This window comes from Lemur catta, chromosome 1 (assembly GCF_020740605.2).
Source record: "Lemur catta isolate mLemCat1 chromosome 1, mLemCat1.pri, whole genome shotgun sequence".
Lineage (NCBI taxonomy): Eukaryota > Metazoa > Chordata > Mammalia > Primates > Lemuridae > Lemur > Lemur catta.
Window position 1 is genome coordinate 84,163,684 of NC_059128.1, and position 26,715 is coordinate 84,190,398.

At 38.8% G+C, this 26,715-nt stretch overlaps 1 protein-coding gene across 2 annotated transcripts in view; it reads left to right on the plus strand.

The window, feature by feature from the left end:
- TMOD2 (tropomodulin 2) overlaps nucleotides 1–14,348 on the plus strand; it is a 46,164-nt gene extending 31,816 nt beyond the window's left edge. For both annotated transcript variants that reach the window (XM_045529278.1, XM_045529286.1), the window contains exons 8-10: nucleotides 5,990–6,133; nucleotides 11,927–12,071; nucleotides 14,028–14,348. In XM_045529278.1, coding sequence (XP_045385234.1) covers nucleotides 5,990–6,133; nucleotides 11,927–12,071; nucleotides 14,028–14,062 — 324 coding nt within the window. In that variant the 3' untranslated portion in view covers nucleotides 14,063–14,348. The remainder of the gene's footprint in view (nucleotides 1–5,989; nucleotides 6,134–11,926; nucleotides 12,072–14,027) is intronic.
- Nucleotides 14,349–26,715: the final 12,367 nt, after the last annotated feature.

Here is a 26,715-nt window from a genome sequence, read left to right on the forward strand (position 1 = left end):
GCAATTAACACACTATACAGTTGGGAGGAATAATTGCTGTCCTAAGGGTATGAAGAGAAACATCTCTTTTAGCCTTATGCCTAGATGGCTTCATATGGTCCAGCCCACCTGACTGCCCCCAGATGGTTCCCCTGCCAGCTATGCCCTTGTCAGGAAAGAATCTTCTTATAGGTTGAAAATTGGTTGATTACCCCACAGGCACTAGAGGTCTGCAAATGGTGATTATGGCTGTTACTCACTGTTGATTTAAAAATTATCGCTAAAGCAAAGAGCTTCAAGAGACTTAGAATCAAAACCAGATTCAATAATGCACTTCTGGAATTGTGAATGTAGACAAGCTACACGTATGGGAAGAAGACATCATCCCCGTTTTACAGATGAGGCAACTGAGACTCAGAAAAGTTGAATGTGTTGACTAAGATTACACAGCATGTGGCCAAGCCAGAATGCAGATGTAAGTCATCTGTAATCAATCAGGTTCAGTTTACCATGCCTCGAGCACTTCCACATAACCACATCTATTTGCCAATGAAGAGAATGGGCCCAAATATATAAAAAACACTATTTTTTTTCTTTTCTCTTTTTCCTTTTTTTTTTTTTGAGACAGAGTCTTGCTCTGTCAATTGACTGGGCCTAGAGTGCAATGGCATCATCGTAGCTCACTGCAACCTCAAACTCCTGGGCTCAAGTGATCCTCCTGCCTCAGCCTCCCGAGTAGCTGGGACTATAGGTGCACACCACCGTGCCCAACTAATTCTTTCTGGTTTTGGTAGAGATGGGGTCTCACTCTTGCTCAGGCTGGTCTCTAACTCCTAAGCTCAAGTGATCCTCCTGGCCCCATCTCCCGGAGTACTATTAATAGGATTACAGGTGTGAGCCACCTCACCTGGCAAAAAAACCACTATATTATTAACAATGATGTCACATAAAAATCAAAAGGTTAGAACAGCACTGTCCATTAGAAATAAAATACTAGCCACAAATGTAAGCCACATGTATAACTGTAAGTTTTCTAGTAGCCACATTAAAAAAAATTAAAAGTAGGTGAAATTAATTTTAGCAATATACATCTGTATATTCTTCGACTTACAGTGGGGTTATATCAGGTAAATATATTTATCCAGGTGTAGCCCCATCATAGGTTGAAGAGTGCACTGAATGTGCATCTCTTTTGCATCATGGTAAATATGAAAAATCAAGTAGAACCATGGTAAGTCCAGGCCTGTTTGTGTTTTATTTAAAACAATAATATCAAAAATATTCCAAAATGTAATTTGAAAATGTAATGAGATACTTTACGTTTTTTCTTTCACACTATGTCTTTGAAATCCTGTGTGTGTCTTACATTTACGGCATGTTTCAATTCAGACTAGCCATTTTCCTGGGGCTCCATAGCTATGTGTTTCTCACGGCTACCATTTGGACAGCACAGAAAAATGCACTTCCATACAATCCTGTAAAGTACAGAAAGCAAACCTTTCTTTAAAAATATATTTCTACTCTATTTATATAACATTTAAGGAATCTAGTCTTTGTTTTACTAATGTTATTATCCCTAGTACATGTAATAGATGCTCAAATATTTGCTGAACTGAAGTGAACTTGGGCCAACAGCCCAGGGTTATGTTTGGCTGGGTCTCCCCTGTTTTATTCAGTATGAGAAAAGTGTTTTCTTGAGTTTAAAAGAAATTGGCAAGATCCTGGCCACCTTCCAGGAGGTCCTGCAACTTTTTGTAAAGGCCTAATTGCTCTGACATTTTGTTATTCTAATAATGAAAGTAAACCCCAAAGCTTGGAGCGTCCATAAGGAAAGGCCTGATGCATATTCCTCTGGTGCTCTGATTAAAATGTGTACATTTAATTTTAATTAAAGACCTAGCACTGGATAAATGCACTGTGATTTACATAGTGTGTCATAATGTCAGTCCAAATTCTTGAGCTTTCTTTGCAGTTCAAGCAACTGCCTGACCAATACACGGGGTTATTCTTCTAGTCCAGTGGTTCTCAACCCAGGGCAATTTTCCCCTCCAGGGGACATTTGGCGGTGTTTGAAGATATTTTTGGTTGTCATAACTGGGAGGAGTGCTATTGGCAGCTAGTGTGTCTCAAAGGCCAGAGATACTGCTAAATATTCTGCAATACACAGGATAACTTCCCACGACAAACAATTCTCCCACCCCAAATGTCAGCCATGCTGAGGTTCTAGTCCCATGTTGAATTCCTTCTCCTCTTCCTTCTTCCTGTCTTTTCTACCCATAAAAACAATTAAAATAGTTTAGAGCTTCTTTGTTTTACTCCCCCGAAGCAATCCCTATTAGCAGTTTGTTTTTCATTCTTCTAGTTGTCTCTATGACCTTAATTAAAGGGTTGTCGATCCTGACTGCACATTACTCACCTGGAGAACTTTTAAAAAATGCAGATGGTCATGCCACAGCCTCAGAGATTCTGATTTAATTCATCTGGGGTGGGGCCTAAGCATTGGCATTTTTTTAAAGCTCCCAGGTCATTCTAATGTGCAGCCAAAGTAGAAAACCACTAATATAAAGAAATTTACATTTTTGATTTATCATCTTAGTTAAGTTTCGATTCTCTATTGTAAAAGATGAGGGCAATTCTATACTCACTGTTTTCCATCCCTCCTTTCTCTTCTCCTCTAAATTGTAGTTATTCCATTTTTTCACACATTTGAGCCTTATACAATTATTTTCTATGTTTTGTATATAGATTGATTCCAAAAATTTAAAATCTATTAGCAGCATTTACAATCATATGACTAAATATAAATCTCTGTTCTCATGGGCCTTACAATCTAGTGACTAATGTTGGTCTGATTCTTGTTCCTTTGTAGGTAACTTATTTTTTCTTGCTAGGAATTTTTAGTGATCGCTCTCTCTTTTCCCTTGGAATTTTGAAATTTCACTTGTGTGTTCATTTATGAGTCTTTTTTATTCATTCTGAGTAGTGATTTCTTTCAGACAAATGACTTTCTTCAGCTTTGGGAAGTTTTTCCCTATTAATTATTTGATAATTTTGTCCTTTCTGTTGTCTTTTTTTTGGGTGTCCTTCTGGAACTCCTCTTAGAGGAATGTTGAATCTCTGCATCTTTCCTCCATATCTCTTTAATATTTTTCTCATATTTTCTATCTGTTTGTCTTTTTACTCTACATCCTTGGAAATATCCTCAGCATTATCTTCTAGGTCACCCACTTGTTCTTCAGCCATGCTCATTTTGGATGTCTATTATCTTTTTTTTTTTTTTTTTTTTTTGAGACAGAGTCTTGCTCTGTCACCCAGGCTGGAGTGCAGGGCTTTAGCCTAGCTTACAGCAACCTCAAACTTCTGGGCTCAAGCGATCCTACTACTTCAGCCTCCTGAGTAGCTGGGACTATAGGCACGCACCACCATGCCCAGCTAATTTTTTCTGTTTTTGGTAGAGACAGGGTCTCACTCTTGGTCAGGCTGGTCTCAAACTCTTGGCCTCAAGTAATCCTCCGGACTCAGCCTCCCAGAGTGCTAAGATTACAGGCATGAGCCACCGTGCCCTGCCCTATTACTTTCTATTATTTCAATGTAGTTTTTAAAATTTTCAAAATGCTTTCTTATTCCTCTTCTTAAAAAAATAATAGCCAGTATTTATTTTATGGATGTAATATCTCTTTCTTTCTCTCTCTCTTTCTCCTCCCCCCGCCCCCACCTTTTCTTTTCTTAAGGGAGGTGTAGAGAATAATACATAATTAGAATTCTTACATTTATTTCTGTTCCTTCTGTGATATTATCCTGTTTGGTCAACCTGGCTTTTCTCTTTGGTAATGTTGATTTTCCTAATATGTCTGGCAACTGTTGGTTGACCATTCATATTTTTGAATGGAGAATGAGCTTGGTTTGTATAAACTAGAATAATTTCTTCTGCAGTTGTAGTAGATCTGTTTCACCAACGGACCACTTCCTTAAAAAGGAGGCTCCTTTATTTTTCTCCACTTGTCATCATCTGATAAGCTTTATGTATATATTTTATTAATTTACTGACTCTGCCCTCCTGCTCAAATATTAAGCTCCCTGAGGACAGAGATTTTTGTTTTTTCTACTGCCGGAGCACCGCAGAAGCCTAACAAGTAGTCTTTTTTGAATGAATAAATGAGTGCTTTTTTCAGCAGGTAGGTGAATTGACCCATAGTCTCCTCTGTCGTGTGTGTAAGGAGCGGGCAGGCAGCCTAGAGTCCCCTGCAGTTGCCACAATTATGAAGGCTTCGCTCAGGGCAGGGTACATTTCAGTATGCAGTAGTCTTCCCTTATCCATGGGGGTTGCGTTCCAAGACCCCCAGAGGATGTCTGAAACTGTGGATAGTACGGAACCCTATATATACTATGTTTTTTCTTACACTTACTTATGATAAAGTTTAATTTATAAATTAGTCAACAGTAAGAGATTAACAATACCTAACAAGAAAATAGAACAATTACAACAATATACTATAATAAAAGTTATGTGAAGATGGCTTCTCTTTCTCTCAAAATATCTTATTGTACTGTATGTACCCATCTTGTGATGATGTGAGATGATAAAATGCCCACGTGATGCAATGGAGTGAGCTGAATGACGTGGACATTGTGATGGGCTACTTTTGACTTTCTGACCATACGGCAGAAGGAGGGTCATCTGCTTCAGGTGATTCTGGATCATTGAGCCATGACGATGTTGATGGTTGGATGTCAGGAGCAGGCGATGCCGATGACTTAACAGGCAAGGATTGTATGTGGCGTGAACACACCGGACAAAGGGATGATTCACATCCCAGGTGGAGGGAGCAGGAGGGCGTGAGATTTCATCACGCTACTCAGAAAGGAGTGCCATTTAAAGCTTACGAATTGCTTATTTTCTGAATGGAATTTTCCATTTCATATTTTCCAACTGCAGTGGACTGCAGGTAACTGAAACCTCGAATCGGGGGACTGCTGTACTTCATTCCTGGCAGAACTGCCTTCCCCTCATTCTCCCACATTGTACCTGGTGCAAGGTCTGGAGGTGTCCCGGTTTCTGCACTGCTCCTTGCTCAGGGTACCGTCACTAGGCTCTTCCTAGGAGACTTTCCATAGATAGTCATGCCGGCAGCTTCTCTTTTTCCAGGAAGGTGCTGGGAGGGGTGGTGTGCCCCCCACCTACTCTAGCTGTTTCATCTCTTGCTAAGGCAGTTCTTCAGTGAAATGCCCCAAATGGTACCTACCTCTGGCATCTCAGGCAATAACTTTCTTTGTGCTAATTTCTCCACCAATCTTTCTATTTTCTGTATTTTAGCAATTCCTCAAGATAATGGCATTTTGTTTTGTTTTGTTGCACTGTGAGAGTTCCAGTCTCTTAAAAAGTGTATACTTTCTTCATGGTGGTGGGAAGCTCTGGGAGAGAAGGGGAGCAGGTGGGTAGAACGTGTACAGTCCACTGTCTCAAACTGGAGTCTCCAGTGGGTTTGCCACTCTAAGTGATGATTTTGTTACAGAAGTTATCTTTTAGGAATTCTGATTTATAGAGGCTCTGAAATAATATAAGTAAATCAGTAGTGCCTAAGTGCTAGTCAGTGGTAGTTTTTTTTTTTATCCATTCATATATGGGAAAAAAATAAGGTAATTCTGACATTATGTCCTTTCTACTTTTTACCTAATGTTAAAATGTCTTTTCCAAAAAAAATCAATAATAACAGATGGTAATGAGTTTTTTTTAAATGTTCTTAACAAAAAACAGTTGGTAATCATATGTCAGTCTCTTTTTTAACAAAATCTTTTGCAAGTATGTGAAATTTGTAAGTGTGGACTACTGGACTAAACTACTTTTATTGCAATTTTAAATTATCGTCTTTGTCACTTAGAGGTGAAAGTATGATTTGACTAAGCTTTCCTTTAAGTGCTGTAAAAAAATACCTGTATTTAATTTGGAGGTGAGGAGTTTAGTAAATTAATCTTTAAAAACCCTAACGGTTATTTCTTTTTGTATAATAAGGCTTTTGCAGATATGCTGAAAGTAAATAAGACCTTGAAAAGTCTAAACATAGAATCCAATTTTATCACTGGAACTGGGATCCTGGCCCTGGTAGAGGCACTGAAAGAAAATGACACCTTGACAGAGATCAAGATCGACAACCAGGTAAGGCAGGGCAGGCAGAGCTAGCTGACAGGGTACACAGTGAGGGGACAATGCCACCAGGAGCGAGTTAAAAGACAGAGTTCTGTGTGTGGCTTGATTTGGTGTTCTGGCTGTCCTGTAAGTTGTAACAGTTTCTGGCCCATGAGGAGTGTGCATGTTACTAACTAAACAACGCACACAGGGCAGCCTGAGAAATAAAGAGCCAACATCCTCTCAGCCCTAAGCTAGGCAGGCATCAGAGGTGTTACCAGCTGCTTTGTTCAGCCATCATCATTGCCTTTTAGCTTGACTCTCAGCTCAGTCCTGTCCTAGTCTTGCATTTGGCACTCACTGGGACAGTGGCTAGAAGGAGAACGCAAGGTGGCCACAGGCAGAGACTCAGATTTCTTGTCCTTGGCTAGAGGCTTCCAGAGCCAAAAGAGCAGACCCAGGCTCCTGCAGTCGGGTGCTGGCTACAGAGAGCCTGTTTAAAGGAATCAGAGTTCTAGAAGATGGTCTGGGTCAGAGTAGCAGGCCACACCCGCAGTGTGATCAAGATCTCATTTCTGCCATAGCATTTCTCAGGTTCCCACCTACAGCCAAAGGAGCTGCCTTTCCCTACAGCCACCACTTCCTGTACCTTGGAGATTTCTTTTTCCCAGCATCAGCCTGCAATGCCTTGGGAGTTGTTCTGCTGGCTTCAGCTGGCTCCTGCCCACAACTCTCAGCTATCAGCCATGATGCTGTCCTAGGCTCCTTTGCCTACAGGGGAGTCTCTACATTGGGGTTCCAGTGAATCTGAGGGGTCAGACACTATATCTTGAAAAGAAAGGGCTCTGACATGGACCCTTGTCCAGGAAGAAGAGAGAGCAGAGACTTGTGGTGTGAGCATTTCCCTTGGGAGGTAGGAGGGACAATGGGGGAAGAGGAAGGGTGATCAGAACACCCTTTAGATGTCTGGGGGCCATGTCTGAGAAATTCCCTGCTCCAGAGGTTCCAAGGTCTGATAAAACCCCAGAGTGCCACCCAGGACTATTGCCTAAGCCTAGAGACCCCCAGCAGTTTTATGGAAGCCCTACTCTCCATCTTTTTTGTTTTTATTTCAGCATATTATGGGGGTACAAATGTTTAGGTTACGTATATTGATTGCCCTTGCCCCACCCAAGTCAGAGCTTCAAGCATGTCCCTCCCCCAGACAGTGCGCATCGCACTCATTACGTAGATATATACCATCCCCTCCCCCCCCACATCTACCTGACACCTGATGAATGTTATTGCTATATGTGCACTTAAGTGTTGATCAGTTAAAACCACTTTGATGTTGCCTACCCTCCATCTTTGCTAACCAGGACAAGCAGGCTGTTTCAGTGCAGGTGCTCTGGCCCTGACCTCCTGAGACTTGTGGCCAGAGGTGCAGGGAAAGCCCGGCAACGAGACAGCAGCTTCTTCCTTCTCACCCTGCCAGAGGGATGCACCACCAAAGCAGCTTTCCCAAGTGCAGAGGTGTGGAGGGCACGCCCGGGATGTGCCACACGTGGCCCCACACACCTAGGGGAAGCTAGGTGCTGTATGTCCTGGTGTATGTCCAGTAAATTAAGGACGTGGCATCAGGGAGTAGAGGGATAGGGAAACAAGCTAAAGAGAAATATGAAGTGAGTGAAAAGAAGTGATAGCTCAGGGATATTTGTTGAATAGACTAGTATCAGGAAAAAGTTAAGAGGGCTCTTAGGAAATATTTCCAAAGGATCTAAGACAGAAGCAGATACCTTGTTCTAAAGTATATTTAACTTTTTATATTGGTTTAGGCCATTGTGAAACCCCATATCTGAAATAATGTCACAAATACTGTGTTCCTAGTTCCTTACAAGAAACCACCTAGCTAAGGTTGCTGCATAAAATACAGTTAAATTTGACTTTCAGATAAAGTATAATTTTTAGTATGTGTCATGAAATATTTTGGAATCCTTATACTATACTATAAAATTATTTTTATTTATCTGAAAGTCAAACTTAAGTGAGTGTTCTGTGTTTTTATTTCCTAAATCTAGCAACCCTATACCTAGTGAATGAGCCGGAATCCCAAAAATTTAGAATAGAGCAGCTTTTTATAATGCATATGAAGAAGACCCTGAGATACAAAGAACTTGCTCTCTTAAATCCCCTCTAATCAACCTCATCACACCCCTCCTCAGCCACCTGGGAATATAGATTTGTGTAATTTTTCAACTTTAGTCCTCCATTATGCTTCCAAAATGGCTTCTCTTCACTTGTGTGTGACAAGAAGGAGGATCAAGATTTTCTAGAGGAACTGGAAAAAATTATTTGCTTTATTCAAAGAATGAGGAAATTCGGAGTCAAAACTTGTCTTACATCCAGATTTTGTTGATTGACTCATAAACTGTTAGAAGTAACCTCAGTTTTCTCATCTGTCTAGTCAAGGGTTTGGAATGAGATGATCTCTAAGACAGTTTCCTCAGGCAGGCCCAGAGCTGAGACCAATTCAGCAGATTGCAGCAGGCAGGTGCACCAAAGTGAGGGCAGGGAGAATGCACACGGGGGCGGGCCGCTGTGGCCGGGCTCCAGGTCAATGTGTAATGATTTAATCAGGTGCGCCCAGTGAGAAGAACAACCAGTGATGCATATTAAAGAAACAGATGGGTAACTGCTAAATAAATTTGAGTCAATAAAAGAGATCACTTAGAAAAAAACAGAAGGTGATTTGAAGACATGTATGCTTACACGTTTGCTTATCCTTTTTTTGTATTTAGTGACTTAACATATAAAAAGAAGATAAATGCAAATATTATAAGAACTTTTGACGCTATTGTTATCCTGGATTTATGTAGCACAAAAGACCTCAAATAAAAAAAAAAGAAAAGACCCAGTAAGTGGAAATACGAGAGATCATTTTAAAAAAGCCCTAGGCTGAGAAAGAAACATGCCCTATGTTACAATCCTTCCTCCCCACCAATATAATTGTCTTCAGCTTCTAAATCCTTTATATAGCTATTAGCATACCCCTATTGCCCCCCAAAAAATAAAAATAAAAGCTATTCTATTCGTATTTTCTATTTTTCTATACCATATTTTATGAATTATAATTATGCATATTAATTATGCAATTAATATTATAAAAGGGGAAGTGGTGTTTCTGTTTTACTACTTTGCCAAAAGGTCGTCAAAGGTTCAGTACAAAAAAAACCCTAAAGAAATTACAGTTGACATCTATATAAACAGAACATCCAAAGCAAGGAGGAATAAGTGTGGATTTGCCTTTTGTTACAAAACAAAGTAACTCTAAGGGTGCTGACAAAAATTTAAACTACTGAGAAAATAGCCAGCTACTTGGAGAGAAGGGACTCAGACACTTGGGAATATAGGTGTTGGGGGCATGAGCCATAGCTGTGGCCGCACCAACTCTGGCCCAGGTCTCCTTCCTTGATACAGTCCCACTGTTCTTAAAGTGTGTGTCATTTGCTAAAGTTGCTCATGAAACTTTGAGGTCAGCACCTTTAACGTTTTTTTAGCTGCTACTCCCTCCCATAGACCCACATTGCTTAGAGCACTAATCTCCACAATATGAATGCCCATAATTGTTATTGTCTAACTGGAAATATTACATTGTGTTAAGTTCTTGGGGAGAAACTTGTTTAACAGGTTGCTGGATGACAAGAAAGAGAGGGGCAAAGAGTTAGGCCTTAAAACTTACCTGGGACACAAAGGTTGCTGTATAAACTTTTCTCCTTCATCCATTCCATACTTAAGTTTTCCAAATTTAAAAGGTATATATTTTTAATGTGTTACACAATAATCAAAATTGCATGGAACTGGCACAAAAATAGACTGGCAGAGCAAGAGTAGATTCCAGAAACAAACCTGAGTATACCCAAGAATTTTGCAATGACATGTCAGTGTTTCAAATCAGGGAAGAATGAAATAAAAGATAGTAGGACAATTTGCCAGCATTTTAGAACAAAATTAAATTGGGTATCTATCTTCATTCTGATGCAAAAATTCATTGCAGATGAAATGAAGATTTAAATATTAAAATATATGAGATCATAAAACAAATGGAAGAAATCAGGAGTAGAGAGGCTTCCTAAACATGACATACAATGTAGGAGATTAATAAATTTGACTACAGGAAAATAGAAAAAAATCCTTCCAGTAATCAAAAAGAAAGTCAAAAGACAAATTAAGCAAAGTATTTTCAGAACATTTGACAAAGGGCTAATTTTCTTCTATATAAGAAATTTACAACTCAATCAAAAAAAAAAAACAAAACCCAGGAACTGTAAGCTAGTAGAAAAATGGGCAAATGGCATGGATTGGTAGTTTCAAAAAAAAATAAATAAATATAAATACATAAGAAAATTAATTTTTCTTATTCATAATTTGAGAAATGCAAATTAAAGCAATTAAATAAATACAAGTGAAATATAAATTTTCACCAAAGGGATTGACAAACATTAAAAAGATTGACAATATTTCATTTGGCTAGGAGAAGGAAAACAGTAACATTCATACACAGTTAGCAGGTGTAAAAATTGTCATAACCTCTGAGGGTAAGTCTGTAATATATCAAAACTTGAAACATGCTTACCCTTTGACCCTGCTATAGTTTGCCCTACAGGCACACTTGCAGAAATGCCCCAAGATATACTGTGTGTGCAAGGGAAGTTCACTACAGCACTGTTTGGAATAGGGGAAATGAAAAGCAATGTAACAGTAAGTCACTAGGGCCTGGCTAAATAAATTATGCTCCTTCACAATGGAATGCCATGCAGCTCTTTGTAAGGATGGGGTAAATGTATATTTACCAACATGAAAAGATATCCTAATGTCAAATAAAAAATAAAAAGATGTTTCAAAACAACACACTAGTAAAATCCACTTATATGAAAACATAGATGTACCCGTAATTGTGTAGATGTATAAATGCATAGAAAATGCTTAGAAGACTACATAATACATGCCAAACTGGCTTTCTGTATGAGGAATTGGAATGTTGGAGGAAGGTGACTTTTATATTTTATATGCCTTTTTATTTGCTTTTTCTAAATAAGCCTGTACTTTTTATTTTTTAAAAAAGTAATGACTATATTGTAAAAAAAAATACTATGTTCCTTAAATTTAATTTTAAATTCCTATACTTACACGCCCCCATTTAAAAAAAAAAACAACAAATTCCACTTTTTATTTTTTCATTATTCTATGTCTCAAACAAACCAACACAAACAAGATGGGGATTTTTCTGTAGCCCAATAACCCCCTTCAGTGTTTGATAATTCATCTGACTCATGGGCATGGGTTCAAACCACAAGAAAGCCTGTTTAGGGTCTCCTAATGAGATTTACTGCTGAGAGAATTGCCCATGGGTTGATGATCTTTAATTATTTTGGGATATAGATCCTAGAATTAATATTAGTAATTGGGTTGACTGCTATAAGACAGTTTTACTAAAAATACCTTTTGTTTTTAACCACAGATATGGGTGAATTGGAAACACCAAATATTTGTTTTTCTTTAATTTTATTTCTGGAATTATCCTTTCCTTCATTAATGACTTGCTTAGTTTCTTCAGCGTAGGACACCAGCAGATTCAGCTGACGGCTGGATTTTGCTTCTAGACAGGGAGCAGGACTCAAATGACTGTATGGGAGAAAACATCTGAAGTGATGATGACCCTTTTAATTTGAAACTTTTTGTCTCTTGGCCTTTTTTCCCAACAAGTAGCCATGTATCTTTCCTGTGCAAGTAACTGTCCCTCTTCCTTTCTGATTGTCCTGTGTGTGTGTCTGCACCGGCAACCAGAGGCAGCAGTTGGGAACAGCTGTAGAGATGGAAATTGCCCAGATGCTGGAGGAGAATTCAAGGATCCTCAAGTTTGGATATCAGTTTACCAAGCAAGGGCCACGAACAAGGGTGGCAGCTGCCATCACAAAGAACAATGACTTGGGTAATGCAGCCATAATATATGCTGTTAACAGAAGAGCATGATGAGCTTTCTCTTCTCCACTTGAGATATAATATCTCACAGATAACATTCCATTGGCCTTTGGTGTCACTTAGTCCTTCATGAAAGGCACAGTATCCTATGGTCATAGCAGTACTCATGGTTCTCACAGTGTTTAAATTTTATCGTAACATTTTCTCAAAAAGAACTGTTTGTTCTTTTTTCTGCACGGCCGTTGATTTTTGCTTGATTTCTTTTGTGTATTTGCTTTTGCTTTACTTACTTCTTACATGTAATCACCCTGTGGTATCTGCACCAGAAAATGGACACAGGGACATGGAAATTCCCAGTTTACTTAGGTTTGACTTCTGACTGCTTTGGTACTTAGATGTAAATATGGGTATATCTGATAGTTTGGTACTTTACGGGTGAAATAGACTAATGGAGCTACCTTATGAAGGATAAACTTACAAGTAGATTTTTCAGTTAGCCCTCTTTAATTTTTCCTGTTGCCACATTGTGCAGAGGATCCCTGGCATTTCTTCTGTTATGATGAGGTAGGGCATGTCCTGGTCAATCATGGGACAGAAGGATGGAACAGATTGGGAAAGCTTGGTCTGGGGAAATCCCAGCCACCTGGAGCAGCGTGGCAAAAGGACATTTAGGAGCCGAAAGTCCATTTGGCAAGCAGTCAGTTAGGCAAAAGCAGATTTCAGCTCTAGTTTGAGGTTCAGGGACAGAATGCCAGACCTTGGACAGGGGAACTGAGCAAGGTGTTCCACCAAGTACAGTGCTGGCCATGAGGAGGATTCAGATAGTGGACAAGGTAGAAGCTAAGGGTTAGAACTAGAAGAGGCAAGGGAAGGTTAATGTCCAATTCCCTGCCCAGCATGCTTAGCCGAGACCCTGAGGCCCAGCCAAGGTGCAGTGTATGGCATCAAGAGGCTGCCTGGGCATATGCATTGCTTACCTGTGGGATGCGGGGTGCACAGGGGGAGGCCAAGGGTAGGCCAGCAAATAGGGCTTTGGGGCAGGGTGGAAGTAGCAGTCAGAAAGGCACCTAGGAAGAGCACACTGAGTCCATGACTGAACAACATAGAGACCAAAGAAAAACGGCCAAACAGGAGATTTGAAGGAAATGGAGAGGCGATCCTGAGCCCAAGAAGTGGCAACTGTGGACGACAGCTTTTGTCTAATTTCCCACATCCTAGTCAGGAACAGGTTGGGCTTTTTAAAGTGAAGAGTTAGGGCAAGACCACAGCCAGGGCACCTTTTTGCCAAGTGCAGGAAGGTTTAAGTGGCTCTCTTCCTAGCGACCAGAAGAGCCTGCGTTTGGGAGGTGAAAGGGGGAAGAAGAGGGTTGCAGAAACTGGGAAACAGGGAGTCTGGGCAATTTCTTTGATCCTAAGTACCAGTTTAAGGGAAACTCGTCTCTGAATTGCTTGCTATCTGAATCACACCTTCCTCGAAGGTTGATACTTAGGAGTTTTTCCTTAGAAGATGTTTAGAAACTTCGAACTTCTATTTGCAGCTCCTCGTGGTTTTCAACCCATAATCAGAATTCATAGGTTATGACTGTGTTAACCTGAGGAGTTAATTAAAGCCAGTTGGGGATTGACTTGCACAGAAGCTGCAAAGATGATGTGCTGTGGTTAAATGACCATGAAGATATTTAGGAGTGCGCTGTTCCTTGGGTCTGTGCTGGGCTTTCTACTCCATAGAAATGGGAAAGTTCTAACATGTGAGTACCTATCAGACATACCTATATTGAACTGTAAACTCCACCAGACACTGGTTTTTTCATTTCTGTTTATTGTCATGGTTGAGCATTGGAATTTAAGCTAACTGTATCCTCAGGTATGTGAGATTGCTATTTTGTGTGATTACTATCATTTATCTAGAATTTAAGGAATATTCCTTCAATTTATCTTTTTAAAGCTTCCCTTCTTTCTTACCTAGTTCGTAAGAAGAGAGTTGAAGGAGACCGAAGGTAAACTTCTGCAAGAAGAAACGAAGTTTCACCACGTGGTGGCCATTTACAAACAAGCAAACAAAAACTCTCCTTCCCCGTGGGGACCATATTATCAAAGGTCGTTCATTTCCGTTCACCACACAACTAATAATTTAATTGTCATTCTTTTTTAGCACTACTTATTTATCTTGGATTTTTTAATATATACAATTGTTTTATTTGCTCGTGGGCACCTCTGGCAACTTGACATGTGGACTGATGCGGATCTGAGAGAGTGACAACAATCGAAAATGGTTTTAACCACTTTCATATTGGGTTTTCTTGCTTTCTTACATAAACATGTTTTTTAATTACTGAAAGGAATTTAGTATATAATATGTGTTTATAACTGTGATTAGGATAGAGGCCTATCTCTGTTTACATGCATAGCTTTGAGTTAGGCTAAATACATCAGAAGTGTTCTGCTGACCACATGAGAAGTCAATATTGCCAATCTTTCACTGGGTGAGAAAATGTGACCAACTTAGCACAAATTCTCCCTTAATTCCAGAAAAAAATCACTAAATGCACATGCTCCACTGATTGAAGATCAATAATGTCATCTTCATAAAGCAAGACAGCATTTTGACACTAACGCAGCATTAGCAAATAAGTATAAAATACTTGTAATATTGACCCACTAATATAGCTTCAATCCAGACTCACAGATAGCAAAATAAATTAGCACACCCACGTTTACTGACTATTCAACATAGATTGAATCTTTAACATGATTCCAATGGATAAGTATTTACAAAGCAGTTTTAAAGTTTTTCAGATGTGATAGGAAATTTTTAAATTTTTAGTAAGAGTACATTCCTAATAAAACAATAGTAATTGTACCTTAATGAAGTCGTTGATACAAATGATTGCATCAGTTAGGCAAATTTTAGAAGCATTTATTGCTTTACCTTTCATGTAACAAGATCACAGGTTGAAATATGAACACTCAGTTTAATTATACAGATTTTTGTCTGCATGGCATGATCCATCCAGACATATGCAAACATCAGGAAAAAAACTGAATTATCACTTATCCAGATGGTTTTCATCTCAAAGCTAAAGCCTGTGAAAGTACAACTGAGATGATTGCATTAATCTTTTAATGTAGCAGTGCAACAGTTCAATGCTAAACTAAGGAAACAGGTGACTACAGTCTTTGGCTCAAGCTCACCAGTCTTTGATAACTATCAATGCCTAAGGCTGTAATTGGTGGCATTCTGACACTGCCTAAGGCATCTCTCCCTCTTCTCCTTCCTACTCCCCTCTCTTTCTTACAACTCATTTTTTTTTCTTCTTTTCTTTGTAATTCTGAGCCTTGTAATGGTGACATCCCTTGTGTTGGTGACACCTGGAGCTAAAGAGATTGCTGACCCAGGCAGAAGGTGGGCCCAATCCAGAATTTGTTTAGTAACTGAGTGTTCCTGAGTTGCTTGGTAGCAATAAAACAAGTTAATGGGAAAATAATTAAGATATTATTCCATTTAGCTTGTAAAGCATGTGGAATCTGTTTAGGATAGCCCTTATAAAATTATGCCCCATCACCATGGATAGTAAGGGATTCATTGTGCCCAGGATCGTGAAGGAGCTACCACTTAAGCACTTTGGGCAGGTGTGGAGATGAAGCCCTAGGCTAATTAAATGATTGTTAGGCTCCCCAAAATGTATACAGGACATTTACCTGTATTATAAGTACCCACATCTGTGTCTCTAAAGTCCTTTGAAACATCTCATTTTCTTGGGAATTTTTTTATACTTTTGAGGACACAATAAGCAGAACCTTCTGACACTGCTGGAACTCTAAAAATCCTTTAGTTTATTACTACATCTCCCTATCTATCTAAACAGCATAGTAAATATAATTTGATAGTTTTCAGTCTGATTTTTCCTTTCCTCTCACCCATTTATGTGTGGTGTGTTGGAGCCGACTTGTATAGGCTTGCAGATTATTAGATTTTCAAGAATTTTTGCAAACTGGTTGCTCAACACAGCCATTATTAAAAATTAAATGGAGCTGGGCATATGCACAGGTCATGTGCACCTGTAATCCCATCTACTCAGGAGGCTGAGGCAGGAGTATCACTTGAGGCCAAGAGTTTAAGACCAGCCTGGGCAACATAGCAAGAAACTGTGTCTAAAAAAAAAATTTTAATGAGATGCACTGACAATTAATCGTATTAAGGACAAAAGTAATAAATGCTATACTCAAAAATACTACATTTTGCTATCTTTGATGCTGTTGAGATTATTTACATCTATTGTGCCTGTATGGTAGAAACACACCTAATAGTGTGCTACTGCACATCTCTTCCCAGCTCCATGTTCATTAACTTCTTGTTAGTAGCTTGAAATTGGCCCTAGTGGGAGTATTTATGCCTCAGAAATCAGCAATATGTTAGAAATTGGGGCTTTTTCCCCCCTGTAGATTGCTGGCTGATAAACATTCATCAGCACACCACTGGGTGAAATTATAAAATCCTTTTTTTGTATATGAATGTTTTGGTAACCATGTTGCCAAAGGAAAGAACATTTCTCTTAGGTGTCTTCGCTCCTCTTTGGATTTGTTACAAACTTATTTAAGTGCTGACTCTCTGACCTGCCTCTCTATGTAAGCCTTTTTCCTTTCTTTTCTCACTCACTCTCTTTCTTGCCTTCAACCTTAAGAAATCTTGCAGAGTGTTCCCTGCAGATCCAGCGTTCTGTGGACTGGGGGGTAAAGCAGTTGGTGACAAACCCTGGCAGAAAGGAAGAAAAAAAATCAGAATTTGATCGTGGCTGTTTCTTCTGTACAAGCAGTGGTGGATAGTATTAAAGCAAGAAAATGGGACATTATCGAGAACACAGCACTATTTTTAGCTTATAAAACAGTTGAATCGTGTGATAGAGTCTATGAAATCAAATATTTATTACTAATCAATTTTATTATTACCCGTATTTCTAAGGTAGCTTGAAAGATGACATTTCTATGACTATTCACATATTGAAGATAACTATTAGAAGATAAACATACATTTTGGGGAGTCTAGCAATGATTTAATTAGCCTAGGGCTTCATATCATGTCTTCCCAGAGTGTTTAACTGGCAGCTCCTTCATGATCATGGTCGCAATGAATCCCTTACTAATCATTGTGATGGGGCATAATGTATATAACATATTTTTATATGTATGTGTTTTGCCAGATATTATGTTGAGATATTTGGCGATATCTGAACAATTGATTGAAAGGAGATAACCTCTCCTCAGGGTCATTTTCCTTCCCCTTTTTGAGTTGTGCATGTCCACATGAAGTGTAAAGGCACTCACCTGGACCTGTGAACTCATGTCATCAACACCTACCACAGCATATGTGGAAGATGACTTTTAGGAGATAAATTTTAGAAGTCTAGAAATCATATGATTAGTCCAGCAGTACGTCTCCCCATCTGCCCAAAGTATGTAATGTTATCCTCATCAGTGTAATTAAATCCCTGTTTTTCTTTCATCTTTGGAGGGCATAATGTAAATAAGTGTGTGTGTATGTGTGTGTGTGTGTGTGTGTTGTCAAATATCTAACCAGGTATTTGGCTACATCTGGACAACTGATTGAAGGGAGACACTCTCTCCCAGCCCCACTTCCCTTGCCCTTTTTAGAGTTGCTGCAGGCCCAGGTTAAGTATGAAATTACTCCCTGGAGTTTGCAATTTATGTCACCAACCACCACATTTCATAGCTGTGTGGAGGATGACCCTTAGGAAATAAATATTAGAAGCCTAGAAATCATTTGATTGTTCCAGCACCAAATCTGTCCATCTGCCTAAAACGTATAACATTGTATCCTCATCAACATGAGTAAGCCCCTTCCTTCCATCTTTGTAGGGCACATTGTATATAAATATTTTGTGCATAAAGATCAACAAATACTGTAATGAGGTATTGTCTACATCTGGATGACTGATTGAAGGGAAGCGTTCTCTCCCAGCCCTGCTTCCCGTGCCCTTGTCCCAGTTGCTGCGGGCCCAGGTTAGATAGAGAATCACTAACCTGGAGGGCCACACAGCTCATCTTACAATAAAAGCCCATCTCCATTTAAAAACTCAGATCTCATCCCAGTGCCTACACTCCTCTAACCGATTTCCCTAAGGGAAGACTGGCACACCAACCCCAAAGAATAGCTGCTTCTCTTCCAATGGCAACATGGCCCCTGACAGGCCACCAGCGATAGGGAAACCAGTGTCCTCCGAATAACTGCCAAGAGAACATTTCAGATACTCAAACTGAAAACCAGTGTTAAGCATCAGCATGCTTTAGATTTAAGATAGCCCTTTGGAATTTACAAAAGCATTTGCAGATATTTCCTTTTTTGTGGATATGATGCACTTGATCCTCTCCTAGGCACTGTGAAGGAGACAAAGAAGTATAAGAATTCTGGACTATCTGGGTTTAGAGAGGAAGTTGAGTGCCTTTTTGCAAAGATTCCATCTTTAGTTCAAGTATTTATAGCATCAGCAAAAATGGGCAGGGGGTGGGAAGTTGAGAACCCTGGGTTCTGTGGTATGTACTAGGTAGAACTGTTTCTGGAGTCAGGTTTTAAGTCATGATCCTGAAGCTTCCTTCCCCTCTTCCACTAATATTGCCATAATAGCTGTTTTCATTTTAATGAGCAGAGAAATAAGAGGAAATGTCCTAGTTCTGCCTTCCACTACCAATTTCCCTTTACCTCCCTTTGTTGCTCCTCACTTCCAATGTACCTTCTATTCACCCCATCCTCAAAGACAAAGGACTGAGACTCACACAAGGCAAAGGTGAGGGAGTGCTTGGAAACATCAAGCTGAGCCTACTGTGTGAAAATCACACAATCAGGCCTCCTGAAACACTGGCCAGAGAAAAGTGCCCAGAAACTCAAGGATATATTCATTGTTTTCTTGCTGCTCAACTCTAGATCAGATTGGGTTCTACTTTGTGTTCAGGAGTTTAGTAAAGTGCAAAGGCTGACTGAGGTGGGGAAGGAGGGTGGAAATTAAAGGTTTAAATTTGTTTAATGGCAGAACTGAGCATGGCTCAGCTTACCTCCTTCCCATATGCCTATAACAGCAATGGTTGAATAATCGCTAGATGGAGGAGGAGTTGCAAGTTTTACATTTGTAACCTGACTCTGGATACTGTTCTAGGAACAGCACATGTACCAGAGATTATCCCAGTTGGGATACATTGTTGACTTTGGGGAAGGTGAGGGAGAGAGCTGAAAACATAGAAAAGAGTGATTAACTAACCAGACTTTTCTCTGATATCTTCCATGGTAGTTATTCTGAGCGCATTGGCTCAGCTAGTTGGTATGGTGAAAGAGTACCATACTAACAGATTTGGAGACTGAATCCTAATCCCATCACTAACACTTAGCAGGTATATGATCATGGGCAATTCATTCAATTGCCTACCAATTATAGACATATAGGGGGAAGAGCACTGGATCTGGAGTCAAGAAACTTGGACACTTGGCTCCATGCTTTCTTAGCTGGGTAACTTTGGGCAAGCCACTTGGTCTCTCAAGCCTAAGGTTCTGTAGCTATAAAATGGGAATATCTTCACTAACTACCTCACAGAGTTGTGGTGAGAATATAATCACATAATTGGATGAAAATACTATATAAACTGGAAAGTGCTATCAAAAGTGGGAGATCATTTTTATTAACAATTCACTGTTTTCACTGCCTCTTGAATCTGTTTTATTCTGATCAACAATTACATCTTCTACATCTTTTGGAGTATGGAGAATCGAGGCATGGGCATGATGTAGAGGACTGGAATTATTCCACTTTTCACATAGAGGTGGAAGAGGTGGTTGATGGGGGCAGTGGGGGTTAGATACCAGTGATGTGCATGATGGGACATTTTCTTGGGTCACTGTGCTGGTACCTTGGGAAATGATTAGAATCCTTGCAGACAGCCTAAGGCTGGACACACAGGGGAAGCAAACAGTAACTAGGAATTGAGGGGAGGGTCTGAAGCACTACTGCCCTCCTGTCACTGCTGGGAGTAGGTAAGACTGGAGGCCTGGGAGAGAAGATCATCCTTAGGGCTCCAAGAATTTTCATGCCTAGCAGCTGTGTAACAGGCACCAGCTCTGACAGTGAAGGGGAGAAAGTACCCCCTGTTGTGAGATCAGTTCTCCAGGGCAGCAGCTGCCTTGTTATCACCAGCAACCTTGGCCCTCGTCAGTATTAACTCTGCTATGAAAGGTATTGAAATACGGCCTCACAGGACTCATAGGCACTTGGAGGCAAGTTTCATCAATCTTTGTATCTTTAATACCATCTAGTAAGGTGCCTTGTACATAGTAGGTGCTTAATAAATGTTGTCCTCTAGCCCCATAAGAGTTTTGCTTTTTTTTTTGCCACCATGTACTATTTTGGGGAAACAATACTGATTTGGATGCCAGCTGTCTGTGACTTTGGGTAAAACTCTTCATCTATCTTGCCTTCATTTCATCTGTAAAGTGAAGTGAATGGCTTAGATGTTCCCTAAGTTCCCTTCCCACTCCAAAACTTCAGGAGCCTGTGATTCCGAGTCATTTCCATTGCCTGTGGATATGGCAGGTGACTCCTCGACTGCAGCTCCGTTTCTCTCTAGCAGGCCATGTTCAGAGGACAGATCCGAGCATCCCACAGACAGTTATGTGTTCTTCAGCCGTTTGTACTGTCTTCAGAATGGTTGTGGATGAGTAGCCTTTTCTGAGAGGTTATTTTAAAATATATTTTTCTCCTCTGAATCAGTAGGGAAAGAGAGGAGGGAATACAAAGAAGGAAACTGAGCACAGTGAATGACATGTTTTTCATAGGCTTTTATTTAAGATTTCTGCGTGTTTGTTTCTGAGCACGTGTTGGCTGGGTAACAGAGAGAAGCCAATCAGAAGTGTATTGTGCAACTGAGAGAAGCTGGCCCAGGATTTAAAACTCCTTATGGATAATATAAATGTGGGTAGATAGGAACTGGCCATGTGGTAAAATGAGATGGATAGAAATTGTACTTTTTGAGGAAATTTTATTTTAGTACCAGATGTTGCCAGTGACAATCTTTAGTTAAGAAAGAGGTCATCCTGACCTAAAATTCTTATCTCTGCCACTTTGGTTTCAAAAAATAAAACCTTATACACATGAAGTAATTATTTTAATTAAGCCTTGATTTTAATTCTATTTCACCTATTGAAGGAAAATGAATAAGCAGCATTTTTCATTGCATTTAAAAATGTAAAATACTTGCATGCCACTAATCTGTAACATTTTACCAGTTCAGATGCCTGTAATGTGTGACCTTATGTGTACCTGTATTGTTTTGAACAGAACAAAGGAAATAATAGTTTTGTAAACTGTTTAAGCTTCTATTGGTAACATTTATTTGGCTAAATAGTTATGGAAAAATCAACATAGTTTCATTTTTCATTTGAAATTTATCAATCAAAGGTAGACTGTTATATTCATTAGGGAATTAAAGACTAATTTGCCTTTTAAATGTGAAGTTAAACATTGTGTAGAAAGTAAATGTGTGATAATGCGAAATGTATGAGGTGTGAAATACTTTTACCCTGATAATTATCAAGGACCCCAGTTGGCCCAAATAGGTGCAATTTTTGATCCTTTGGAATTAGCCAGCCAGACCCAATGCTAAGGTAAATGTAAACTGTTTTAATTAATTAATATCTTTCTACTTTCAAAGATATAATGTATCCATTTGTGTCTGGAATGATATCTCCAAATGAAAATGTAAAGAATATTGGGAATTAATAAACTTTCCATTCAAAGTAAAAGTAAAGACTGTTTTTATCTGGCAAAATTTTAGACAGTATCTCTTTAGATCAAATGGTTGGCATTGTGCTCTTATAGATGAACACCTTTGCAGATAGACCTATAAAGTGCCCTTATTATGAAGAAGATGAAAAGACATAGACAGCCACAAGTAGCCACAAGAGGGAAAAATGGGAACTTGTTATCAAAACAAAAATGTACACATTTGGCTAAACAGTTAAAATTTGTTAGAATAAATGGGAGTAGGAATACAGATAACCTAAAGTTATCCGTTTTACCTTGAATTTTTTACATTAACTTTGGATTTACATTATTATTCTTGTTGTAACTATTCTGGGAATTTGTAATACTGAACACTAAAAATGATAAAGTTACATTGTAAAGGTTTGACCCTGGAAAAACAGGAAAAACTACTCCTCTGACCCTCCTGCTGAACTCTCCCAACTCTTCCACCCTTGGATTTCCTAGTTTAGGCTGATGATGAGGTCCAACTAAGAAGCATAAAGGCCCTATGTCTAATTTCTATATTTGCTGTTTCACATCTTGTCTTGGACAAGGAAGCATAGTAATTATTTTGTTTAAAGGATTCTCCCTTTCAGTCTATTGGGTTGTAACGAATAGAGGTTATGAGTGTGCACTCTGGGGTCATACCTGCCTGGTTCAAATCTCACTTCCATTAGTTGTGTGAATTTATGCAAGTTACCAAGCCTCAGTTTCTTCATCTGTAAAATAGGAACAATGACAGTACTACTTAACAGTAGTACTATTGTAAGGATTAATGTGTAAAAACATTTAGAACAGTGCCTGGCATATAGAAGGCACATAGATATTACTAACCTAAATAAATATCTGTGGATATTAATGCCAACAAATTTCTCCATTTTATGCTGACAATGTCAAGAATTGAAATGGAACTGAATGAATCTTTTTAATTTAATTTCCACTGTCCATTCCCTTCTGGCAGACAGGTCCTCCCCCATCTCTCCAAGAATTGAATGCAAACAAGATAGAGCTGACTCAGGAGTTACTGCCTGCCAACCTTCTCATTTAGCTCAGCTCCTTAATTTCCCTGATGTTCCCACTTGTTTGTGTTTGTTCTGCTTTCTGAGTACCCTCTTTCGGACTTGGCAGTTGGGCTTCTGGAGCAACTCCTTAACTTTTAGGTCTGTTTTGTGTTAGGATTGACTCTTATGGACCACCTTCTCTTGGCTTGATAATTCAGCCTTTTTCTATGTCTGTAAGAACTGGAGCCCTACATCCCTTCTGCCCTGGCTACCAACCCACTGCCCACTCCCACCAATCAGGGAATATGTTCAGCTGCCGACAGCCTCTGGAAAGTGTCCCACATGTCCCAGGACCTCAGTAGGAACTAGATGTCTGTGTGCTTACATGAGGTTGGGCTATGCTTTAGGTGCAACCAACCTAAGAGGGCAGATGGTGTAGGAAAATCAGGCAGGCACATCACTCAAAAGGTGTGGTGGTGGGGAGGGGATTCTATAGATTGTAGAGCACTGGACTTGTCAATCCCAGGCAAAATTTTAGAAAAGTACATTATCCACCTTAGTGGTTTGTAAGCACTTGGACATGAAGCAGCGATCTCTAAAAGCCAGCACAGAATCACTCAGAAAAAAATGATAGGAAATCTTGAGAGTAAGGTCAAAAGAACACACTGTATTTGGTGTTCCACAAAACATTTAACAAAGTCTTATGACATCCTTGAGAAATATGGGCTGCGTAACAATGCAGCTAACTATCAATAGTTAAGTGACTGGTTCAAACAGAGTCTTTTTTTACTCTTTATTATAATGAATGGAATAATTTCAACCAGGACATGCTTAATAGCCACCATGGGGATCTTTCCTTGACATGTCTTGATTAGCAGTTTATCAGTTACTTGTATGTAATACTATCAGAATACTGACTGAGACTTCAGCTGATGAGTACTGGGAGGGACAAGGAATTCTTTGACAGGTTAAAAATATCTGGATAAGCTAAAGTACAAGACTGTGTCTGATCGGATATAGTTGACTAGAACTAACAGTACAGTTTTCTACTTTTAATCCAAACAATCAACTAAAAAAAGATGGGATAGGGAAAATATAACTTAACTACCATCTGTGTGGATAAAGATTTTGGTATTTTAGCTGATTAAAAGCTTAATGTGAATAAGAAATGCAATGTGCCTGCCTAAAAGCTAACTCTATCTTAGGTGACATTAGACAAAGTATCTTGGTATTTGGCCAAAAACCTGTTTGTTACTTGGCCTTGGCTTTGGGTCTTAGCTGTCAGAATGCCTACTTCAATATTATTTCCATCATCTTTGAACCTCAGTATGGTTGGCATTTATATGTTCGTAAAGGTTATTCACATACCTTATCAGTCAACAGTGTCACTGATATGAATGAAGTATTATTATTATAGAATATTCATTTTCAGATACCAGCAAGTATTCTAGATGTAACCTGAGTGAAGACTATCTGTTTGTTGAAATTTCATCAAAGTATAAATGTATAGTAATTATTGGATGAGTAAAATGCTGTAATAATTGCTGATTGTGAAAGATTTTATTTTATGTTCAAAATCAATTAAGACAATTTATTATTAAGGAGGGATGAGGAGAGGTTGATTAATAGGTACAAAAATACACTTAGAAGGAATAAGTACTAGTGTTTTGTAGCATGGTAGCATGACTATAGTTATAAATAATTTATTGTATATTTCAAAATAGCTAGAAGAAAAGATTTGGAATGTGCTCAACACAAAGAAAAGATATATGTTTGAGATGATGGATATTCCAATTACCCTGATTTGATCATTATACATTGTATGCATGTACCCCATACATATGTACAATTATTATATACCAATAAATATTTAGTGAAAGGCAAAAAGAAACAATTATTAAGAACTTTCAAGTAGATAAATAAATAGGGAAATAGGTTGACAGTTACTACAAATATAAAAAGGGAATGTATATGCTAGATAACTCAGTAAGAACAGTATATCCTTTTTGGCCAATTGTATAAAAATTTAAATAATACAAGGAAGGAGTAGAGGTTACATCATATCATAACTCTGGTCTTTATAGAAATGTTTAGTGTATCTAATATTTATCATTTAAAAACCTGAATTTAATTCTTATTTAATTCCATTTAGGACCTGGGTCATATTCATTCACTCACCTCAGCTGAAATTTGACTCTCTTTAGTGACTATAGGAGAGTCTAACAGCTGACAGCACTGGCAAATTATTGTTCCTATGCTAAATGGTAAACTTAACATTTAGTTACCATAATTAACATTTTTAATAATAATATTAAATAATAATTAAAACTTTGGGATAATAGATTTTAGGTTTATTTGTGTATCCAGAAGTTTATTATATGATAGTGACGTTTGTCATCAACCTTGGCTTCAGCCGAAGAGTGATTAATTTTTGGCCCTGTAGCATTTGGCTGAAACGTGTATTCACTGCACCTCTAGTAGGGGCATAATGGGGTATGAAAATATGGGGGAAGGCAAAATTGATTCCAGCTACGGCATTAGTGAAGTTGGAGTGAGGAATAGGCATTTGAGATGGACATTGAAACATGAGGAAACTTCTAACAGGCAGAGATGAAGTGATAGACAAGGACATTTCAAGCCAAAGAGTTTGCTTGAGTCCTTTCTATAAAATTGTATGCACCCAGCCATGGTGTTTGTCTTCTCAGATTTCTACCTCCTACTGCTTTAACCAACTCTAAACTCCTGGAATGAGGAATGAAATCCTTACCTTTTAGTTTCAAGTTTGGCTTTAGCTTAAGTTTTCTCAGTTCTCCTATAAAATACATGTTGTTGTTGTTTTTTAAATGCTTACATAGACCAAAGAAACTATTTCCTAAAGGAATCTTTTGATAACGAGAAAATTGCTGCTGGGATTAATTTGCATATGATGATTCAGTGTGACATGCTTTATGAGTTAGTTACTTAGGCGAGAAGTTTGAAGATAACACTAATTAGGGCTTGGAATACATTAAGTAGAGTTGGAGTGTCATTTTTATCAATCACTTTCACTCTAACCAAACCCTGAAAACTAACAGGACACATTCGCTGTCCCTTATTCAAATATTTTACTTAAAGGTCTCAGATTTGTTCTTTTTAGTATGTTGAACTTAAACTGTTTTCCATTACTTGAAGTGGGATTAAATGCAGGGAGTTGGGGGGTGCCATGACTTCTATTTTCAGAGCATCACCTTTCTTTGACTAGGCACTGTAGCAGTCAGCTTTTGCTACTTAAGTCTATAGTAACAAACAAACTTAAATCTCAATTTACTCCTTGCTCACGTTACTTTATGTCAGCTCCTGTGTTTGGCTGAGGCTCTGACCCATGTAACTTCTTATTCTCAGACCCTGGCAGGAGGGCCAGCCTCTACTTTAGACATGCCTTTCTCTTGGTGGAGGGAAAGAACAAGCACACTAGTGGGAAATAGCAATGACTGACTCTTAAAGTTTCCACCCAGAACTCTTGTACTGTCACGTTCACTTGTATTTCGTGGGCCAAAGCAAGACTCATGTTTCCAAGCTTTGTGATTACAATTCGACTTTTTTTCTGAAAAAGAAGGAAAAACTCATCACTAGATCATAGCCAAGCCTGAAAATGCCTACAGGGTAGCACTATAAGTCACATAGCAGTTAGTAAGGCTGTCTATTCCTCTAGAAGACAGCAAATATTTGGAAACTATTTCAATCTCCCACAAGTAATTAGTGGACTTACCTTTTCCTTTATTTATGTAAATATAATTTTCAGGATTTTCCTCTTTTTTCCCTCCAAGAATTGTGTTTTCTAACTATAAGCTAATAATGGCAACCCATAAAGTAT